This window comes from Leptodactylus fuscus, chromosome 1 (assembly GCF_031893055.1).
Source record: "Leptodactylus fuscus isolate aLepFus1 chromosome 1, aLepFus1.hap2, whole genome shotgun sequence".
Lineage (NCBI taxonomy): Eukaryota > Metazoa > Chordata > Amphibia > Anura > Leptodactylidae > Leptodactylus > Leptodactylus fuscus.
In genome coordinates, this window is record NC_134265.1 from 94,244,016 (window position 1) to 94,265,206 (window position 21,191).

At 42.2% G+C, this 21,191-nt stretch overlaps 1 protein-coding gene across 1 annotated transcript in view; it reads left to right on the forward strand.

Moving 5' to 3' along the window:
• HIP1R (huntingtin interacting protein 1 related) overlaps window positions 1–21,191 on the forward strand; it is an 82,906-nt gene that overhangs the window by 12,844 nt on the left and 48,871 nt on the right. The window contains exon 2 of the mRNA XM_075273090.1: window positions 17,081–17,144. Coding sequence (XP_075129191.1) covers window positions 17,081–17,144 — 64 coding nt within the window. The remainder of the gene's footprint in view (window positions 1–17,080; window positions 17,145–21,191) is intronic.

The window sequence follows — 21,191 nt, forward strand, 5'->3', positions numbered from 1 at the left end:
AAAAAAAAAAGCTTTACAGAGGTGATCTTTTTATGGGTACGTATACCAGCCTGCAGATGCCGTGCCTCTCCTCTGGAATGGGAGCCCAGTCTCCCCCTTTAGCTGTCAGTAACATTATAAACTTCAATCTGCATCATGGTGGTTTCTAAGCAAATTTGATAAAACATGGCCGCCCCTGGTGCATTTGCAGGCTGACTTGCATATCCATAAGAAAGATGATTCTGTGCATTGCCTCAGCAGTTTGTGGCCATAGAGGATTGTTTATGTTTCAGTTAAAGGGTTGTTCACCGCACCATTACTGGTAACGGAGACATTTTGGACTTTATGGACTTCCTTTAATGTGGGACATTTTGCTTATTGACATCAATTTCCCATCTGCACAGAGTCTGAGTTTCTTGATCTTCTGTGCAGTGATTTACTGTGAAACATCATTGCACACTTCCAAGGAATACCTAGCATTATGGCTAAGTGATGTGACCTGCAGGTGCACGGCTTGTACAGTTATCAGATTTGCCATGTAACACGTTGTGCACCTGTCGCATCACATGAGCAGGACTGATTCTTCTCCACTGGAAGTGACAGCCTTTGTGTATAGGTGCAAACAGAAATCTTTGAAAAGGAAGGGATTATTACAGAAAGATAGAAGAGTGTATTTGATTTTTTTTTTTTTTTTTTTTTTGTATGTGTGTGCATTGACCTTAATGGCTATTATTGTCTGTTTAGTGTTGGGACTAGGAGATAATCCAACCTGCCTTGTGTAGCAGGACCCCTGTCTACACTAGATGCATTGGAAGCCCTTGTGTATATTATTTGATCACTAAACACCACCACAATTTAAAAAAATGTATTAAACGATCTATGACTTTGTCTTGCCAAGTCCCTCTGTCCATGGGCTGGAAACTGAATATATTATCTAGGACTATTAGGACAGTAGTCTGAATGCTGCAGGGTATCATCTGTCGTCTTCTTACTGATGTGGTAATCTTATTTTGGCAAATTGCTCTTTATAAAGCAATGACTTTCCAGTTGGTTGGGGCTTTCTTATTGTGATTGCCAAATGCTGTCCATGAACCAGGTTTGCTTTCTTTTCAGTCTCACGTTTTTCAAGGACATTAAAGGTAATAATAAAATAACTAGTATTGCGCTAGCATTGGCCTTTCTGTTCTGATCCATTGGAAGACCAGAACAACTGATGGCTGGGACAGGACAATGTATAAGGATTGAATTGTGGAGTTTTCTGGAGACCGTGAAGGTTAAGTAATTATTGCCAGCGACGATTAGGCTTTGTTTATCCTCCGGAGGTGGATTGAGGTTGGTACACTATGCACTATGTGACTTGCTGTCCTTCCAGTGACTTTTATTTGTTGATAACCTGTGCTTCTGTCTACCATGTTTAAAGCTCGCCATGTATGTAACAATCAACCAGCTTAACATGGGTTAACTATTCATTATTACATTGGGATGTTTTTTTATTTCTTACATTTTCTTGGTCTTCATAGAGACAGCGTTGCTTATAGCTTGCAGCATTTTCTCCTTCTAAGGAATGATGCACATGGCATAGACGCTACACTTGAGGTCATGTAGAGGCAGCCTTAGTTTAGACAGCTGTCAGTCAAACGCTCACCCGACATCTATCTGTCTGGCCCGATTCCCACAAACTCTCCTGGCTGAGCGGTTCGTGTGTTCTGAACTGAAAGAGCCTGCCACAGGTTATCTCCCTGAGAGAATATCCAACTACCCGATCCTTATCTTCCTCAATGTCTGCTCTTGGTGGAGGACAGAAGAGACCCAGTGGTGCACTAGTGGCATGTCGCTAGAGATGCTTCACTTCTGTGCTGGTGTCAACATGTTGATAAATTCCCCTCACGGAGTGCATACTGTATATATAGGTTGCTATATTTATACCTATAATGGAAATATTTTGGGGAGTTGTTAAAATAATTATTCACTGTTTATATGAAAAACACAAATATTTGACATCAGGTGCCGAAAAGACTTAAGCCTATTTTGAGGTCTGAATATACAGAATGTGCAGGGATTGTTTCTTGCTGTGAGAATCTAAAGAAAGCTTGTAGTATGTGAATGGTGTGACGCACATCCAACTATTCCAGCTATTTAATACCTGCTTGCCTTGCACAGCATTAACTATTTTTATAGTATTGCTGTGTTCACTTGTTCTTATACATGATGCTGATTCACACATTTGGTTCTTCCTATCAAATGTCAAGTACCCGCAATCTATAAATGTGATTAATACTGAAGGGAAACTGACAAAACTTTCTTTTCCAATTGTACCCACCACTGCTTTTACACTCAGGTTAAGATTAATGCTGCAGAAAAGTCTGTAGAGTTTTCGTCTGTGCACTTTCTGCCTCCGTTATACCTATACAGAAAACGCCAGCATTTCCGTAGGTATAACGGACACATTGAGATTTTCAAAAACGCAACAGTCTTTTAGATCACAGCATTTCTGTTGCAAATTTTTTTGTGCAATGTGTGTATGGGATTAGCCAGAATCCCATCCATTTTACAGGTAATGTAAAATGCAGTGTTTTGTGCTGCAGCTAAACGCTGCATTTTCATAACATGGGGCCCCGGCCTAAGGGTCAATGCACACTGAGTTTTTCGGTAAGGATTTTGAGAACTGAATCCATGTCAGAATCCGCCTCCAAAAAAACGTCACCATAGAGTTCTATGTATTCCGCTAGCTTTTTTCCCCCCCGATAGTGGGAAAAAAAGCGACCTTTCTTCAGGCAGTTTCCGCCTGAAAGAAACAACGGGAGTTAATGGGAGGCGGAAAAACTGCTAGCTGTTAGAGATGAGCGAATAGTATTCGATCAATTATCTTGCTCCCATAGGAATGCGTGTAAGCGGCCAAACACCAAGGGGTTAAGCACAGTGAATATTCACTGCGCTGTGTTCGGCCACTGTGTGAACTTACCCTTAGATTCTACCAGTGCACAGATTGAGGCAATAAATTCAATTTACCTACCAGCAACAGCCTCCTATTCCACCCCTTCCTTCTCCATAGAGGTCTGTGTGTTAGGCTTAATACAAAGACGGAATCTTTTATGTAGAGTAGGAGAACGGCTTGATAAGATATTGCATTCACCAGTACTAGTTATTTATAACTAGAGGAATGCTTTAAAGCAGTAATTAAGCTGGAATGATTTCCTTGCATAATTTTTTTTTTTTGTAATTTAATATATGACATGCATTGAGATAGTCAGGACCTATAAGTATCTGGGTGTGCTCCTCAATAATAAACTAGACTGGGCTGATCACATGGATGCGCTGCACAGAAAGGGTCCTCAGGCTCTACCTGCTCAGGAGGCTGAGGGCCTTCAGGGTCCAGGGGCCACTTCTTAGGGCCTTTTTCAACTCTGTGGTTTCTTCAGTCATCTTTTTTGGTGTGGCCTGCTGGGGGAGCAGTATATCAACCAGGGACAGAAATAGACTTGACAGGCTGATCAGAAGGGCCAGCTCTGTCCTGGGGAGCCCCCTGGACCCAGTACAGGTGGTGGGTGACAGAAGGATACTGTCTGTGGTGACCTCCATGCGGGAGAACAAATCCCACCCCATGTATGAGACCTTGATGGGACTTGGCAGCACTGTAAGTGACCGTCTGCTTCCCCAAGTGTGAGAAGGAGCTATCGCAGGTCCTTCCTTCCAACCGCGACCAGGCTGTATAATCTACATCAGACCAAGCGAAGATCTATCTGCACAGAGAACTAATGATTATGATTGACGTCTTCCTTCTTTCTCTTCTGTTACTTATCTGCTATGGACTCCTAGTATATCTTCTCTTCTCTTAGCATATGTGTGCCTACGTCTGTATTATATTACCGTATTTTTCAGACTATAAGACGCACTGGACTATAAGACGCACCCAGGTTTTAGAGGAGAAAAATAGGGAAAAAAAATTTTCAGGCAAAAAATGGTAAAATATTTAATATATGGGAGTTGTAGTTTTGGAACAGCTGCAAGGCCACATTGACAGGTGACCCTGCAGCTGTACGGGGATGTATAGGGCGTTTTTTTTGTGGGGCCAGGTGTACTTTTTAGATATACCATTTTGGGAAATGTTTATTGCTTAGATCACCTTTTATTTAATTCAGAGGCAAAACAGAGAGAAAAACCCAGCAGTTTAGCACTTTTGATTTTGACGTTCACTGTACATAAAAATATTAGTAGACCGGGCATTTTCAGACACAGGGATACCTAATGTGTATGTTTCACAGTAATGTTATACTTTTATATGTATTCTAGGGAAAGGAGGTGAACTTTTATTTTATTTTTTATTATATTTTTTTTTAAGTGGTTTTTTTTTTTACTATTTTAATATCCCCCGCCTAGGGGGCTTGAACCTGCAATCATTTGATTGCAAGTCCCATAGACGGCAATACAGGTGTATTGCCGTCTATGCGAGATTCTATACATTACTATCGCGGAGGGTCATAGACCAGCCGCGATAGTAATATATATCTATGACAAGCCTGGGAGCCTTCATTAGCTCCCGGCTGTCATCGGAACAGGTCGGCTCCTGCGGCCTCGCCGTGCAGGAGCCGGCCTGCATCACTAAAGGTATGGGGCCGGTGGGGGGGGCTAACTGACTGCCGGGACCTGCGGAGGAGGAGCGGATTTGCAGCATGGCCGCGCTACTGTCACCGCTGGTTTTCTTCAGCGGCAGTAGCGCGGCAATCTGCAGGCCCCGGCATCTGCTGTAATAGACCGGCGGATGCTGGGGAGTGTCTTAGCTGCCGGGGCCTGCAGATTGTCACACTCCTGCCGCTGAAGAAAACCAGCGGTGGCAGTATCGCGGCAATCTGCAGGCCCCGGCAGCTAAGACACTCCCCGGCATCCGCCGGTCTATTACAGCAGATGCCGGGGACTGTCTTAGCTGCCGGGGCCTGCAGATTGCCGCGCTACTGCCGCTGAAGAAAACCAGCGGTGACAGTAGCGCGGCCATGCTGCAAACCCACTCCACATTCAGACTATAAGACGCACCCTCATTTTCCTCCGAAATTTGGGGGAAAAAAGTGCGTCTTATAGTCCGAAAAATATGGTACTTTGTATTATACTGTATCTGTATTACTATGCTGCTGTAACATGCTGAAATTTCCCCACTGTGGGACTATTAAAGGATTGTCTTGGTGGGTGCACAGCCCCAAATTGTTGTTCAGCAGTAGTATTCATTTATCAGAAATACATTAATTCTTCTTGATAAAAAACAAAGGAACACCAGTAGTTAGTTCAAACCTAACTCACTCAAATTGGGCTAAACAAAGCTGAGTCATACGTGGCCAAGGCATGCATCAGGCATATGTCCATTTTTGGTTAATGGCTAAGTTGTCCCAAGGTCACACCAGGGGAAGGCGTCTGGTCAATAGACAAGCGTCCCAGGTGCCTTTGTGGTGGTCTCTGAGGTTCTCACACTTTGAGAGTTAATGGAGTCATTAGTTGTGTACCACTTTGTATGGCTGTCCTTGGTGCACACACAATGGTGAATGTTTCTAGTCTCAAGTTGCATACAACAAATGATTCTAGTGGGGGGTGGGATGTCACTTTTGACCTGGAATGCTAAGGGTCATTTTCATGTTATTATATCTGTCCTCCACTGCCTTGTGTCTCTGGGCCAAATTCTCAGTGTAAGCTATCTGTGGCTGATCAAATATGTTACCAGTTACACAACTGTTCCTGAGATGAATGCACGGGTTTATGGTTTTATTACTTGCTGTAACTAGATATTCCTATTCTGTTGCACAGCCGACTTGTCTGGCGTGACATCTCCAGCACTTGTTTTGCTAGTACATGAAGCTCCGTTTATGAGCGCTGTTAGCAGGTAACTTAGCCTGGCATTTGTCACACTCCAAACTAGAAGGACTAGGTGGAAATAATTAACCCAAGAACTTGGTGCCTCTTTGATCACATAAAGGGGGTATCCAGCCCTAAATCAAGTTTTCATACTCTTGACCTATCCTGTGGACTGGGTCTGGAAGCTGCTAGTTGTCAAGTAGCATGTACAACACCACTCCTATTCAACAAATAGGAGCAGCTCTGCAGTTCTTCGAAGTAGCACTATGCAGTGGACAGAGCTGCTGCACCACACTTATTATCTGAATAGGAGTTGCACTGCACACCCCATGCCCATCCACTACCCCACAGAGGGTGCTGCAGCATCTGATGGGCCCTGACAGATTACATACTTATGACATATCCTCTGTGTTGTGTTATTACTAGAAATAAAAAGTTTGTTAGAAAGCTGTAATTTATTGAAATCTCCATTAAAACAGGTTTTCCGGTCAGGGGACATTTTTGATGCTGATGACCTGTCCTTAGGATATGGTAACTGGCACTGGAACATCCCATGATAAAATGGGGAGGAACTGCTTTTTTCCGGGTTCAGTTTCTCCTCTCACGGACTTCACTGGGAGCTGAGTTGCGGTATCACTATACAGGGCATGGGACCAGCTGCTTTTGCGCACTTTATAGTACATAGACCAGACACCGCTATAAATAGCTGATCCATTGTTTAAAAAAAAAAAAAAAAAACTTTTTTTTTTTTTTAAGCAGGCTGCTGCTATCATCTATGGGTACATTTATAGGGGCTTATGCTAGGTCAGTACTTGATGCTGGAAGGCAGTAGAGTAGATGGAGCAAACAATCAACTCTCAGTAAAGCGCTGCAGGAATAATTGTGATTCATTTCCGCTGTGGTTTTTCCTGCAGCTTTTTTCACTATGGCACGCTACGTGGGACCTTAACTTCAGGGAGCCCTTTAACAAAGAAGCAGTATGCCCTTTTATCTACATTCATATTTATTTTTTGTACACTAATATGATTCAAACATCATGTCATGAGCTGTTTATAGGGGCTCTATCATTGGGAAAAGTCATTTCTAAGTAAACATATACTTGTATAGCCTTTAGAAAGACTATACCACACATACCTTTTGTATGTTAATCCCCTCAGTGGTTTTTAAATGAGCCCGCTTTTATTCACATGTTAATTAGAGTCCAGCATGCACTGGAAGTCTCAGTGAGCACTGTCTATGTGCGTGAGAGCAGGGAAGGCTGATGAGTGACCAGCAGCAGCCTGTGCTGTACACATAGCAGACAGTGCTTGCTGAGAATTCCAGGTGTACACTGGAAGCTAATTAGCCTATGAATAAAAGCGGGCTCATTCAAAAACTACTGAGGGGATTAACATACAAAAGGTATGTGTGGAATAGCTTTTCTAAAGGCTATGCAAGTGTATGTTTACTTAAAAATAACTTTTCCCAATGATAGAGCCATTTTAAGTTGCGTATGGATTTATACCTGGACATGTTATATGATTTGTGCGCACAAAGTTCTGCTCCTTTGGAAAGAACAATTGATTCTTATCTTACTCCTATGTTACTCTTGCCTCACTTTATTCCCTTTCCTAGAGCAGGATTACAGCTGGAGGATAAGAGCGACCTCTGTGTGGGGAGTCTGCATCGTGCCATTGAATCAACATTCTCATCCCCATGGCCACATTCCTCTTTCCTGAGCTATGTTTGCACCTCTGTGTTTAGTTAGATCATGAACCATATTGTTAGTGCCAGCTGTAAACTACAAGGAACTGTAATGAGAAATTGCAAACTTTATTTTTGAGACAAGCCTAAATATTTCAACACACTTCTAATTTTGCTTGTGGTATTGGTACATTGGTGAGGGAATGTTTTCTTAGAAGCTGTGAAATGGCTTTACTTTAAGCAAATCCTGGTCACACAAAGGAAAGCTAAACTGTGTACAGACTTGGCTTTTTAGAAGTAGCTATAACCAGAGTTCTAGTTGTTTAGGACTCTAAGCTGAGAATGTAAATGAATAAAACACAAGCTAGGATGAATCTTTTCACAAAACAGATAGCTATAGATAGATCTACCATACTCCTTTATAAACATAATGCCTGCAGATTTAGCGTTTTCATCATGGCAGATTATTCATTTAAACAATGTATCAATAGTGTGTCAGGATTTTCTTTTTTGGAAGGTTATTTTTCAGGTTTACGTCAACTAAGTGTAAAGCATTTGTATATTGTCACAAACTCTTCCTGTGTACATATTTTGGCAAACCCCCAACCCACCAGGTGCACACCGTAATACAATCTATTGTGGTCTCTGAGGGAAGCCGAAAATAAGTTCCTGATGAGAGAGGATTGCCTAAACTGGATATACTTGTATCTATCTCCTAGATCCTACAGTTGAATAAACCATATATTGGGAGCAAGATGACAAGTGGCCAACAACTCCAAATTTGCTAGGATTGTTTGACATATTTCCAACCAATTTGTCCCAATGTTTTACTTATTTTTTTTTTTTTTTTTTTTTAAAGATTTAAGCAAAATGTCAATGAACTGAAAAGGCCAAACAAATATGGAGGCCGCTAACCAGCTCTGAAAGTGCAGTCATGACACTGTTTATTACTAGAGAATATACTCAATTGAATACCACATAGCTCCCAGCACCAGGGAAGGTGGGCGGGGCAGTAAAAATTTGAAGCCCCGGAAGTGTTTTTGCACCGGGAGCTATGTGGCCGAGGTATTTGATCAAGTATATTCGCTCATCTCTATTTATTACTTTATAAACTGAATCTGTCAAAGCAAAATAGCATATAAAGAAAGACACAGTAGGTTACAGGACTTATGGTAGGTTCTTCGTCCACATATGGGCGAATCACAAATATGGATGTGATCATCTATACAGCTGGGTGCTGACAGCTCAGAAATGTATGCACCTGGAAAACCGCTTGAGGAAAACTGTTTAATATTAGAAGTTGTCCGTAAAATACATTTTTCAGGAAATATTTATAATTTATATCCATGTCCCACATGGGGAGAAGATATATATTGCCTTCTTGGTCTAATGAACTCTGGACTGTCTTGCAAATTTTCTAGCTAGATCATTTTGTCCAGCACTTGCTTATTTTTACACTTTATAATTAAAATATATCTTTTGTGGGTATAAAGTAATAACCTATACTTTAAGACCATTTGTGGAATTGGTGGCCTGACCAGCAGGCTTGGCCACCTATATATACTCCGCTCAGCTAGCTCCTTTGTTACTTGATTCTGTTTCTGCTTTTTTTTCTTCAAGAAATGTTTCTAGGAAATCAACCTCAACAACCATTGTGATGTGTGTTTTTTTTTTTTTTTTTTTGTGTAACTCAAGGATAGTAAGTAATACAAACTGTAAAGCGCTGCAGAATATGGATAATGTAGTACATCTGCGCTATAGATGTACAGATTAATGAATAAATATATACCCTGCAAAGCGATTCATGAGCTGCTTTTGTTCTGAAACTGGTGCTTCTTCTAGTAAGTGGTAATAACAGTCCTTTATGGTGAAAAAGGCAGGGCTGTGGTCACTGTAGCCCAAACCGCAGTTTAGGGATCCTCTGTTATTCCACAGCTTGACTCCATCGTAAATGGTTGACCACCATGGTCAGATTGAAGTGGTACAGCTTCTCTAATTCAGGAATTAAAAAAAGTGGCCTAAGAAATTAAATGGGCAGCAAACTATGCATCTAGTTATACATTATTGATAATTGTATAATTTTCCACAGCCCTGGTAAAAAAAGACTCTCTATGCTGTGGTGGAAATCCATTGTGATTTTTCCCGCAGTGCTTTATACAGAAAGTCCGAAGAGATTTCTTACACAGATAAATTACATTTCCATAGATATGATTGACATGTTACAATTTCAAAGTCAATCATGTTTTTGTCAATTGTAACATGTCTGCTATGGATATTTTTCTGCAATGTATGGATCAGATTAACCAGAATCCCATCCACTTGGCAGGTACTACAAAGTTGTGGTATTTTATGCTATGTGGGGCCCTGCCCTTAGGCTTAAAGGGATATTCCCACGTCGCATACTCGCCAGTCTTCACTGCTGTAAAATCTTCTTTCTTCCTGGTTTCTTGCGTCATTTGGTGGGCGGGATTTCATGTGCAACCTGCCATTTAGGTCCGTCCCCAAATTAGCGGCAGCTCCGCCCTCCGCATAGCGTGATACTATGGGGCGGCTGAAGGGCCTGTGATGTCATCAAAGGTCCTCAAACAACACTATATGCACAATATTGGACTGTGAAGTACAGGCAGGAGCAACTCCATTCTGTGTTACATACAGAGACTGCCTGTCTCTGCCATAATGAACACAATTGAATTAGCTAGCCTGATAACTGGGAGAACAGAAGACGAGTTCAGAAATGAAAGCAGCTCCTCTCCCCTATCTGAGTGCAGAAAGGTCATGTGGTGCAGATACAGGAATAGCTAGAAACACAGGCTCGCTCCTGTGCACTTAGCCCCTCCTCCCTCCCCCCTGAGAGCAAGCAGATTCATCACTTGACTTTTGATCAAATTTTACTAATTCCTAATGGACACAAGTCTGGAGGGATCTGTAAATTTGGCCTGTGAAACAGTTTGTTCTATATATTTTTTTTTTTTTTTCCATTGGGTCGTTCACATGGACCATTAAAACAGTTGTGTGGTTAGGTCCATGTCCTGGGTGTTAATACAATAGTTGGCACTCAGCGGTTGAACCTTGTTATGTGAATAAGCCCTAAAGCATTCTCCACAATACAGTGTATAACTATAGGGCTCCAATGTACTGAGTGTTGGCCAGTAGTGTTGTATATCTGGAATCTCGATCTGCTCCATGGAAGGGATGTATGAACATGCATACACTGAGCGCACTGGATGCCTAATGATTTTAGTCAGCGCCGAGTCATTTTTTGGGAAAGTGGCTCCACGTGAGCTAATTTATTTTAGAGGATGGGGTGTTGGGAATGGCTTGTCCCTGGAGGATATGTGTGGTGAAATGAGGGTGTCCAAACCTGATAACCCTTTAAATCTTTGAGAAGGTCTTGAATGATTGTACTTATAATGTACGGTATATAAATCGGCACTATGATCAGTTTAACATGCAAGTTTTTATTTAATAAAAAAAGAAAAGTTTTTATTAATCAAAAACCTCTCTTGTACTCGGTCTCAGCTGTCTGGCGGAATAGCGTGCCTGCATGGCAAAATATTCGTTGCTTTTCAGCAGGTTACACGCAGGCAATGACAGTATTATGCCCAGTACAACACCACCTCTGTTCTGCTGTGCATTTGGCTGCACTGGGAGTCTCTGAACAAGCTCATTGAGATCCTGCACTGTAAATGTATACTACTGTTTGGTGACACTACTATTCTCTGTGTACTTTGACCTTTACAGAATGGATTCCCTTGATAATTCACTCTGCACACAAGCCCCAGTATTTCTCAGACAGATGTGGGCATTGTGCACTCTGCCTGCAGTCTTCAGGTGTCCTTTACTCCTGTCTATGTGCGTATACACCATATGAAAAACCTTTCTCAGATTTACTCAACCCTTGTTTTCAAAGTGTTACAAACTAAACAGATTTGTCATTCATTCATGGCCTAGGCAAGTCAGGTTTTCTCTGTATAATTCTATTTTATGTAAGGGCATATAAAAGCTAAATTGAGCAAAATTTGATTTATGGATTCCCCCCCCCCCCCCCTTTCACTTACAGATCTATATATAGTAATGTTGGTGTGCTTATGTCAGGCATATAGGTCTTCCCACATCCTATATGTAGTAATGTTCCAGGTGTCCATTGACTCAAACATGGCAGCCCCTGTCAACACACATTTTCTTTGTATATGTTTTGGGGCTATTTTTTTGTCTATTTTTATTTTGCTTACTTTTATATCGCAATCACATTCTGCAACATTGTACTGATATTGTAAGTAGGGATCACAAATTACATTGCTTATCAGCATGTCTTTAAAGTGTGGGGGGATTCAAGCAAGCATGGAGAGAATATACAGACTCCTTGCTGATGATGTCCCTGTCCCTAGCCTTGTTGGCTGCTCACTCAGTGAACCTTTCATCCGGTCTTTGATCATTCAATGCATTATGGGATTTGTCTGTCTGACTCTTGTTTTGTATGTGAGAACTACTGTTTTTTCCATATGTGTGATCTCCACCTATCAGACACGTGTGGGAAAAATAATTTAATATTCACTATATAGGACTTTCAGCAGTATCCTAGCTTGTTCCCAAGATGTGAATGTTTTCCTATTAAGGACATAGGTTATGGGGTGGGGGGATAAATATCTGATTGCTGAAGTGAGAGCGTTCAACTGCTGGGACCAAAAGCAACCATGAGACTTGGGGCCCACAACTTCGGAGTACACCATGTGCCTGGGACTGGTGAGACAGAAATCTCCATCAGTCCCATAGAAGTGAATAGATCAGTAGATAGGTGTGTGAATGCAATATACTCCGTCCCACATCAGATGCTGTCATCTTCAATGTTGTGGCTAAGGGAATACGTGCCACATTAAGTAAAGCCCTTAATTCACACCGTTCCCATCTGCACTGTTCACTTCTGATCCACTGTGTTGTCTCTGTTCCATTTCACTTGTCTGCTCTTGTGATGTCACCATGTTTTGTTTGTGCATCATTCAACCTCTTTAATGTAGCTATTCGTGTGGCAAAAGTCAGTAAAAACAGATTATGCTTTGAAAACCAGAAATACGGTAATTCAGGACATGGAATTGAAGGAAGCCAAAAAACTAGTTAAATAGTTTTTTTTTGGTTTTTTTGGGTTTTTTTTTTTTTTTTGCGAAATTCAGCTCTAAGCAAATAGTTTTTATTTCTGTATATATAATTTCCAGACTATTTCCAAGGCTGCTTGTAGTAGTCATCGGATACAGACACACCAGTACAGTACTGTGCCTTGTAACAAACCTGCATGTACGTCACATGAGCAGAATAAGATGGTCTGTTGGATTACAATAGCAAGTAAGCGTAAATTCACACTGAATTTTTATTTATTATGCTTGCTTGTATAGTGCCATTATATCTGCAGTATTTTACAGATATTGACAGTCACTGTCCCGTATAGGGCTCACAATCTACATTCCCTATCAGTGTGTCTTTGGAATGTGAGAGGAAACCGAATTACCTGTAGGAAACCCATGCAAACACAGGGAGAACATGTTCGCAGAATTTGTCCTTGGCAGGATTCGAACCCAGGACTCCAGCGCTGCAAGGCTGCAGTGCTAACCACTGAGCCACCCTGATGTAGACACTGTTTCCTCTTCATTTCAGTGGAAGGCAGATTCTTCTTTTTCTGCTAACTGGAAAAAATTAGTGGATGAAAAATTGTCCTTTTTGAGCTTCAGGTGGTTTCCACCAGAACATCCCATTGAAGAAAATGGGAGTAAGAAATCTTTGTCAATAGTAACACTTTCTGCAGCAGATTTTGCATGGTGGGCCTTGCCACAAAATCCACTATGTGAACCTTCCCTTACATGAGCATATCCTTCTCAAGAAGTGGTGGCGTATCTCCAGGACATGTCATCCCTTTTATGATTGGAAGAGGTCCTCTCACAATCTAAAAAATGAAGGGGCTGCTCTACTGCTTTGGCACATCACCTCCTTCACTGGCTTTCACTGTGCAGGGGAGCTCCCGTATACCTTCGTTCAAGTGAATGGTACTGTTCTGTGCACCGCTGGGTGGCTGGAGGCTTGGCGGCGCAGTGAGGCTGCGATTGTGGCCCCTTTATTTGCAGCATCAATTGGGGTTAAACAGGTTGGACTCCCCCCCCCCCCCCTCCCCCCACACACACTGTTCATAAAGTGATGGCATAACTTAGCAATATGATTTCACTTTATGTGATGAGAATACATAACCAGCCAGAAGAAGGACAATTTTCAAGGGTTAAGGATCTTTTCATTTTAGCTGAACGGTATTTTTGTTCCCTGAATTTTAATGAGTGGATGTTACAAAAGCTGTCTGTATGAAATGAGGTCAGGCCTGCTGTATCTGGCCACATCCTTTGTGTTCAGTAAGTTGTCAGTATTAAAAAGAAATATGGTTATTTAATGATCTCAAATGTTAAAGGAGGAAGAAAAGCAAATCCTAGCTGCTGGGAGAGTTACTGGCTGTCCTTGGGGAACAGATTAGGTGCCAACATGGGATTTTGTTGTGATGATATGCTACCTTTAAAGAGTGTGACACTAATATTCTCTTTAGTTCTTAATGTACGGTCAAAGTGTAGGTTCACTTCTTAGTAGGAACATTTCTATTCATCAGTAGAGCTGGGAAGCTGTAATGGAGTCTGCTGGTGGCTATATTGTCAGCCACGCCATAGGGCAGAAGACTGGATGCTGTACAAGGAGCTGGCAGTATTGTCCTGATGGCAGGGATATCTATTACCATCTTGTGGCATTGCTCCTGCCAATGAATGTAGTGAATACAATAATAGTACCCATTAGGTGCTGCTTGTATATTTAGTTTCCTCTTTCATATGTTATCTAAACTGTATTAATGTTGAGAAAATGTCTGCAACTAATGATTGGATTGTGGTGTAAATTGCATATTACGTAGTAAAGTCTATGCAAGCAAACCAGTTTTACTCTGCCTGGATTCAGCATTAGGTGTGGCTTCTACTGGTAATACTCACAATATATCCAATAATATATCCAATAATACTCACAATACTCTACAATTATGAAATACCCAAGAAAACAAGACGGATTGACCATCAGATGTGACTGTCATTCTTCTATCAGATGGATAAATACTGAATGTATGAGATCTTGGGCACAGACTCTCATTATTAATCATGCTACTCAGTTTTTGGATATTTTTAGATTATGTAAATCTTTTAATCACTTTAAGATTACTTACCTATGCAAATCTAAATCGACTTAACAGTTTGCTTTAAAGTAAAACAACATTCAAACAACTTTTAGATTTTTTTTTTTTTTTTTTTTTTAGCTTCACTTGTCATTAAAGGGGCTCTATCATTGGGAAAGTCATTTTTAAATAAGCACATAGCATAGAAAGGCTATTCCACACCTACCTTTTGTATGTAAATCTCCTCAGTAGTTTTTGAATGAGAATGGGTTTATTCATATGCTAATTAGGCTCCATCGAGCACAGGAAGTTGTCAGCCAGCTCTCCCCTCTCATGTGTGCTGTGTATGAGAGCAGGGAGAAGAGTCATCAGCAGGCAGTGCTCAATGACACTTCCGGAGTGCATGGTGGAGGCTAATTAGCATATTAATAAAAAAAAAAGTCTCATTCAAAAACCACTGAGGCGATTTACATATTAAAGGTAGGCGTGGAATAGCCTTCTAAAGACTATGTAAGGATGTGATTAGTTAAAAATGACTTTTCCCAATGGTAGAGCCCCTTTAATAAATTGATACATTACTACATTGTATAATGCCTGAGATATAACTGAAGTGATCCTCTTCTCCTCTTCCCTCATTTTCTCTATTACATACACAAGCCCATACATCTTACATTGTGAGAGAGTGTACAGCCCTCAATGGATAAAATAAAGAAATGCAGGATTTCACAGAAAGGAGATACACTTTAATATTTTGTGTAATATGCTTTAATAATGAGACAAATGCTGCAAGAATAAAAGTTGCTTGTAAGTTTAGTTATACTACCGTATAATGGTGGTAGTGTGCGCTATTCATGGCTGATGTAAAGGTGTTCATATATCTGCATGTTCTATGGTGTGTGAGGGCTTGAATTTTACATATGGGGGGACTTGTTTCATCTAAGGTAAAATTAAAAAGATAAATCTTTCTCTTTGATGTCCTGGAACATCTTTGCCTTGAGCTGTTTATCTTGGTATCTTGTTAATTGGAAGGTGTGTCGGCAACTCAGTCTTGCTGTAGCCTTTTAACAATAACAACATTTCTAAGTAATTGCTGTCCAAGTTCTCATTTGATGATAAAGGGAGTCTGTCAGCAGTAAATTGGTGATAAACTTAGTCACAGTTTCCAAACATACCTCTGTTATTTAGCTTTAGTCCCCATTTTCATGTAAATCGATGTTCTATTGATGTGTAAATCAGGTTAGAAGTGCTTTCTCTAGTTTGCCTGGGCTCTGGTCTCTGCTCTCTGCTCTAGATTCACTTGCATATGAATAAAGCATCCCTTTATATGAAAGTGAGGCTTCATAGCTGACAGAGGTACATTGGAAACTGTAAAATAACCTCTGGGATTAGGTTTATAACCAATTTATTGCCCTATAAAGTGCAACTAAATTTTCTGACAACTTCCTATTTTCTGGCAGTATTTGTGTGAAACACAAATTTTTTTAATATACTTTAACACATCTTGGCTCCTTTCTTTGAAATCCTGCATCACTTTATTCATCACCTTCTGTATTGAGATCTGTTCCTTCCTCCAACTGAATGTTAGAGTACGGGCTGTGTAAACGGAAAGAAAATGAGGGTGGGGGAGGGTCACCTCAAATATCTCGTACATGATATAACCAATAAACTTGATTTTGAGGTCATATTTTTTTCATACGACCCCCACCCTCATTTCCAGATAAATCTCTGGTTGAAAGCACAGGCGGGATTAGAATATTTATATCATATAGTAGCTGCGTATCAATATCCTAATCCCGACTGTGTTTTCAACCAGTGATATATCTATTAATAACACAAATATTGTCAGAAAATCTAAAAGGTATCCAAAAGTTTACCGTAGTTACATTTCAAGTGTTTTTTTGTTTTTTTTTCCTGCTATAATACATATTACATGTTTGCTCCCTGCGCTTATTATCCCCACAGAACATCTGTAGATTAATTACAGTGTCTATTAATTATGGCAATTAGTTGAAAAGGGCTTTATGGAGATGTAATTGAAAAAAAAGGCGTTTCTGCAAAGGGGGGGGGCTTCGGCCTGAAAGTGGTTTTGGTGGTGGTAGACTCACTTTGATATATCCATCTCTGACCTTTTATGCTATATGCATCTTACACAAATGTGTGTCATTCGCAGTGTAGTCACATGCAGCATTTAATACTCCCATTTCCACATATTTTGGATATGATCTAATCAATAGGACATTAATCTGGGATCTTCTGCTTTTTTTTTTTTTCCTTTTTTTTTTTTTTTTGGAGAAACCCTATAGACCTAGAAAGCTGCTGATTTGTTTCCCTTAGTAAGCGCTGACTAAGGTTTTGTGTAGTAAGTATTTTGGTATTAACGTTTCATGTTTGACCCTTTTACAGGCCATCAGCATCAGCAAGGCTATCAATGCACAGGAAGCTCCCGTGAAAGAGAAGCATGCTCGTCGTATCCTTTTCAGACAATGCTTTAGCCGTACACAATACCCCAAATCAGATGTGAGAGCCTGTGTTGTTTCCGACATGAATCAGCACATTAACCCAACCTTTCCATATTCATGTAACACAGACTCCAGGGATTAGCTGATTCAGCTGCACACTCGGATCACGCAACAAGATGACTGTTGTCTCCGCTCTTATTGTGCTACACTATGTCGAGCTCTATAAATGTGTGAAACGGTCAGCATACGTTCTGATCATTTACGACAAATAAAGAAAATAATTTCATGATGTATAAATCTAAATGTATTTTGGAGTGTTTAGATTCAATACTATATACAGACTTGGCCTACAATTGTGGTGTAGTATTGTGAAAGTAAGTGAAATCTGTGTTATGTGTTAGACTGATCGAGTTTCAAGTATCTAGACTAAAAGTTGATGGCTGGATATATTTTGAGTATTGCAACATGCCCAATATTGTAGTTTTTGTGGAGGTAAGCTATTGCCAGAGGGGTCATCCACTTTCCTTTTTTTTATAACTCAAATTTTTATTGAAATTTTTTTTTAAACAATAAGAAAAGAAAAAACAATTACAAGTTACAAGGCGAACACCCGCCCTGCGAACAGAAAAAGCACACAGTGCAACACAAAATACAATCATAGAAGAATTAAAAAAAAAATTAAAGACAAAGAAAGCAACATAGAAAAAAAAGAAAAAGGAAAGAGGGGGGGGGGGGAGGAGGAGGGAGGGGTTAGTGGGACAGAGGAGTGGGGGAGAGGACTAAATGTGGGGGGTGAAAGGGTAGGTAGGGGTGAGTGAGAGCAGTCAGGAAACCAGTGAGAGCGCTCGTCAGGTCATCCATACCACAGCCAGTTGGGAAGGGCTCGGGAGCAACCACTGGTCAAATATCTGAGACGAACAACAAGAGTATCAATCAGAGGAGGGGTCAGAGCCCAGAAGCGTCCGGTACTCTGCAGACTGTTGAAACCTGAACCAGTAGAACCAGGTTTTGATGTACGCCTCAGTCGTGCCATGCAGGAAAGACGTGAGATTTTCCATGCGCATTATCTCGTTGACCTTCGAAATCCAGAGGGAGAGAGGAGGAGGATCCACTCGTTTCCAAAAAAGGGGGATACAAGCCCGGGCAGCGAGGATCAGGAATCTAAGTAGGGAACACTTAAAGACCTTTACAGAAGACTCACAATGATTAAGGAGGAACAGGACAGGGCCCAAATGGTGAGAAGTTTCAGTAAGCTGGAGGGTTAACCGCTTGACCCCCTCCCAGAAGGACGAAAGGGCAGGACAGGACCAAAAAATGTGTAGCAGCGTGCCTTCCTCGTCGCCACAGCGCCAACATAATGGGGAGACCTGAGGAAACATAGCATGGAGTCTCGTAGGAACCCTATACCATCGGGACAAGATTTTGTAGCTGGCCTCCTGGTGGCGAGAGCTGATGGAAGCAGTATGAGAAAGGCGAAAAATGCGCCTACGCTGCTCCTGAGAGAGGGAAAGGGATAAGTCAGATTCCCATTTCAACAAGAACGGTGGAACAAAGTCCTCCGGAGGTTCAACCAGGATCCGGTAAGTGAGCGAGAGGGAGTGGCGAAGGGGGCCAGCACCAACACAAATCTTCTCCAAGGGGGTAGGTTCGACACGGAACTCTGCAGGAGCAGGGAGAGAATGTAAAAAGTGACGAAGTTGCATCCTCCGCCAAGCATCCAAAGGGGGCAGCTCAGGAGGGGCCTGGGAATTCAGAAGTGTAGTCCATCCCCCAGCGTCCTGGAAGTGACAGGCACGGAAAATCCCATGACGGCGCCAATTACGAAAAACTTGGTCAAACATTCCAGGTGGAAAGGCAGGATTGCCCAGCACTGGGAAAAGAGCGGAATCCTTAGGGAGGAGAGTGGAGCGAACAAGGCCCCTGGAGCAAATCCGAAGCGTGGGACCAAGGGTAGGGTGAGAAAAGAGAGATGACAATGAGGAGGAGTCCAGCCATGGGGCAACCTGCAAAGGGATCGGAGAGAATGCCTGTTCGATGTAGACCCAAGGTTTAGAAACGGCATGCCTACACCAGTCCACGACACGAGTCAGGTGGGTAGCCAAGTAATAGGACTTCAGGTCCGGAAGCGATAAACCACCGCAACTCTTGGGATGAAAAAGCCTTGCTCACTCGGGCGGGTCTGCCCGACCAGATGAACTTCAGTTGGACGGAAGTGAGGGATCTAAGAAAAGACAGAGGGATGTGAATGGGAAGCGCCTGCATCAAGTAGAGAAGACGAGGGAGAATGTTCATTTTAAAAATCGCGCATCTCCCGAACCAAGTAAAGGCTCCAGCGGACCATCGAGTACAATCAGCCCTGATAGACGCCAGAAGTGGGGGGAAGTTGCAACGAAAGAGATCTTTCAGGTCCGGAGTAAGATAAACCCCCAAATATTTGAGAGAAGTGGGGGCCCAACGAAAAGGGAAAGATTGACTCAAGGAGGTGGCCGCCGAGGAGGAAAGGGTCACATTAAGGGCTTACGACTTCGAAAAGTTGATTTTAAAATTCGAAAGGGTCGAGTAAACCTGAAAGGCAGACATCAGAGCTGGAAGAGAAACATGAGGGGAGGAGAGAAAAAATAGCAAGTCGTCTGCATAAGCCGCCACTTTGTATAAACAGGAAGAATGAGAAGCGCCTGAGATGTTCGGGTCGGCTCGAACCTGGCGGAGGAAGGGTTCAAGAGTCAGGACGAAAATGAGAGGTGAGAGGGGGCATCCTTGCCTAGTGCCATTTCGGATAGGGAAGGACTGGGACAATAAACCGTTCACCCTAACCATCGCTGTAGGGAGAGAGTATAGAGCCATGATCCAACTCATCATGCGATTTCCAAGACCAATATGTAACAGGGTGTCTTCCATGAACCGCCAGTTGACCCTGTCGAAGGCTTTCTCAGCGTCAGTTGAAAGAAGCATGAGAGGAGAGCCCGATTGTTTAGCCCCATACATGAGGTTGATAGCTTTGGTAGTATTATCTCGAGCCTCACGGCCGGGTAAAAATCCAGCTTGATCCGGGTGAACAATATTTCCTAACAAGGGCGATAAACGTGTCGCAAGGATCTTGGCTAAAATTTTTAGGTCAACATTGATTAGCAAAATGGGGCGGTAGTTAGAGCACAGAAGAGGGTCCTTTCCGGGTTTGGGGATAACCGCTATGTGAGCACACAGGGAGTCACGACAAAGGGCCGAGCCATCGGTGAGAGAATTGAAAACTTTCAACAGTCTGGGGCGGAGTTCAGGGCCAAGTTTCTTATAGTATACCAAGGTAAGGCCGTCTGGGCCTGGGGCCTTACCCGTTGCCATACTGGAGATAGCTAAAGAAATTTCCTCTTCAACAATAGGAGATTCCAAGGCCGTCAATTCCTCTAGAGACAACGACGGGAGACCAGAGGAGGAGAGATAAGAACGAATGCGATCTCGGAACTCCGCTTCAGGGAGAGGAGAAGGGCCAGAGTTTACAGAATACAAAGAGGCATAGTAGTCCCGAAAGGCAGCTGCAATATCAAGGGGCATGTGTAATCGAGTACCCTGGGCGGAACTGATGCATGGAACGTAGGTGGAGGACTGCTGAACCCGAAGGGCCCTAGCTAGGGAACGCCCGCTCTTATTTCCGAACTCATAAAAATGACGTCTGCATTTAGCTAGAGTACCCTTCACCCTATCAGTGACGAGCATACGCAATTCTTCTCGGGCGCTGGCAAGCTGGGAATAAACATCAGGAGTGATTTGGCGTTTATGAAGAAGTTCCAATGAGCGGATCTGCTGCAGCAGAGATTCAATACAAGCCCGGCATTCCTTGTTTAAGCGGGAACCATGTTGCAACAGGATACCCCGGATAAAACATTTGTGAGCCTCCCACACCATTGGAGGAGCAATCCCCGACAATTCCTCCCTCTCAAAGTATTCCCCCAAACGGGTCTTAATGTCATCCAGGATGGTTACGTCATCAAGAAGTGATGCGTTAAGTTTCCACTGACGCTGGAAGGGAATAGGAGAGGACAAGGAAACAGACAAAGTAA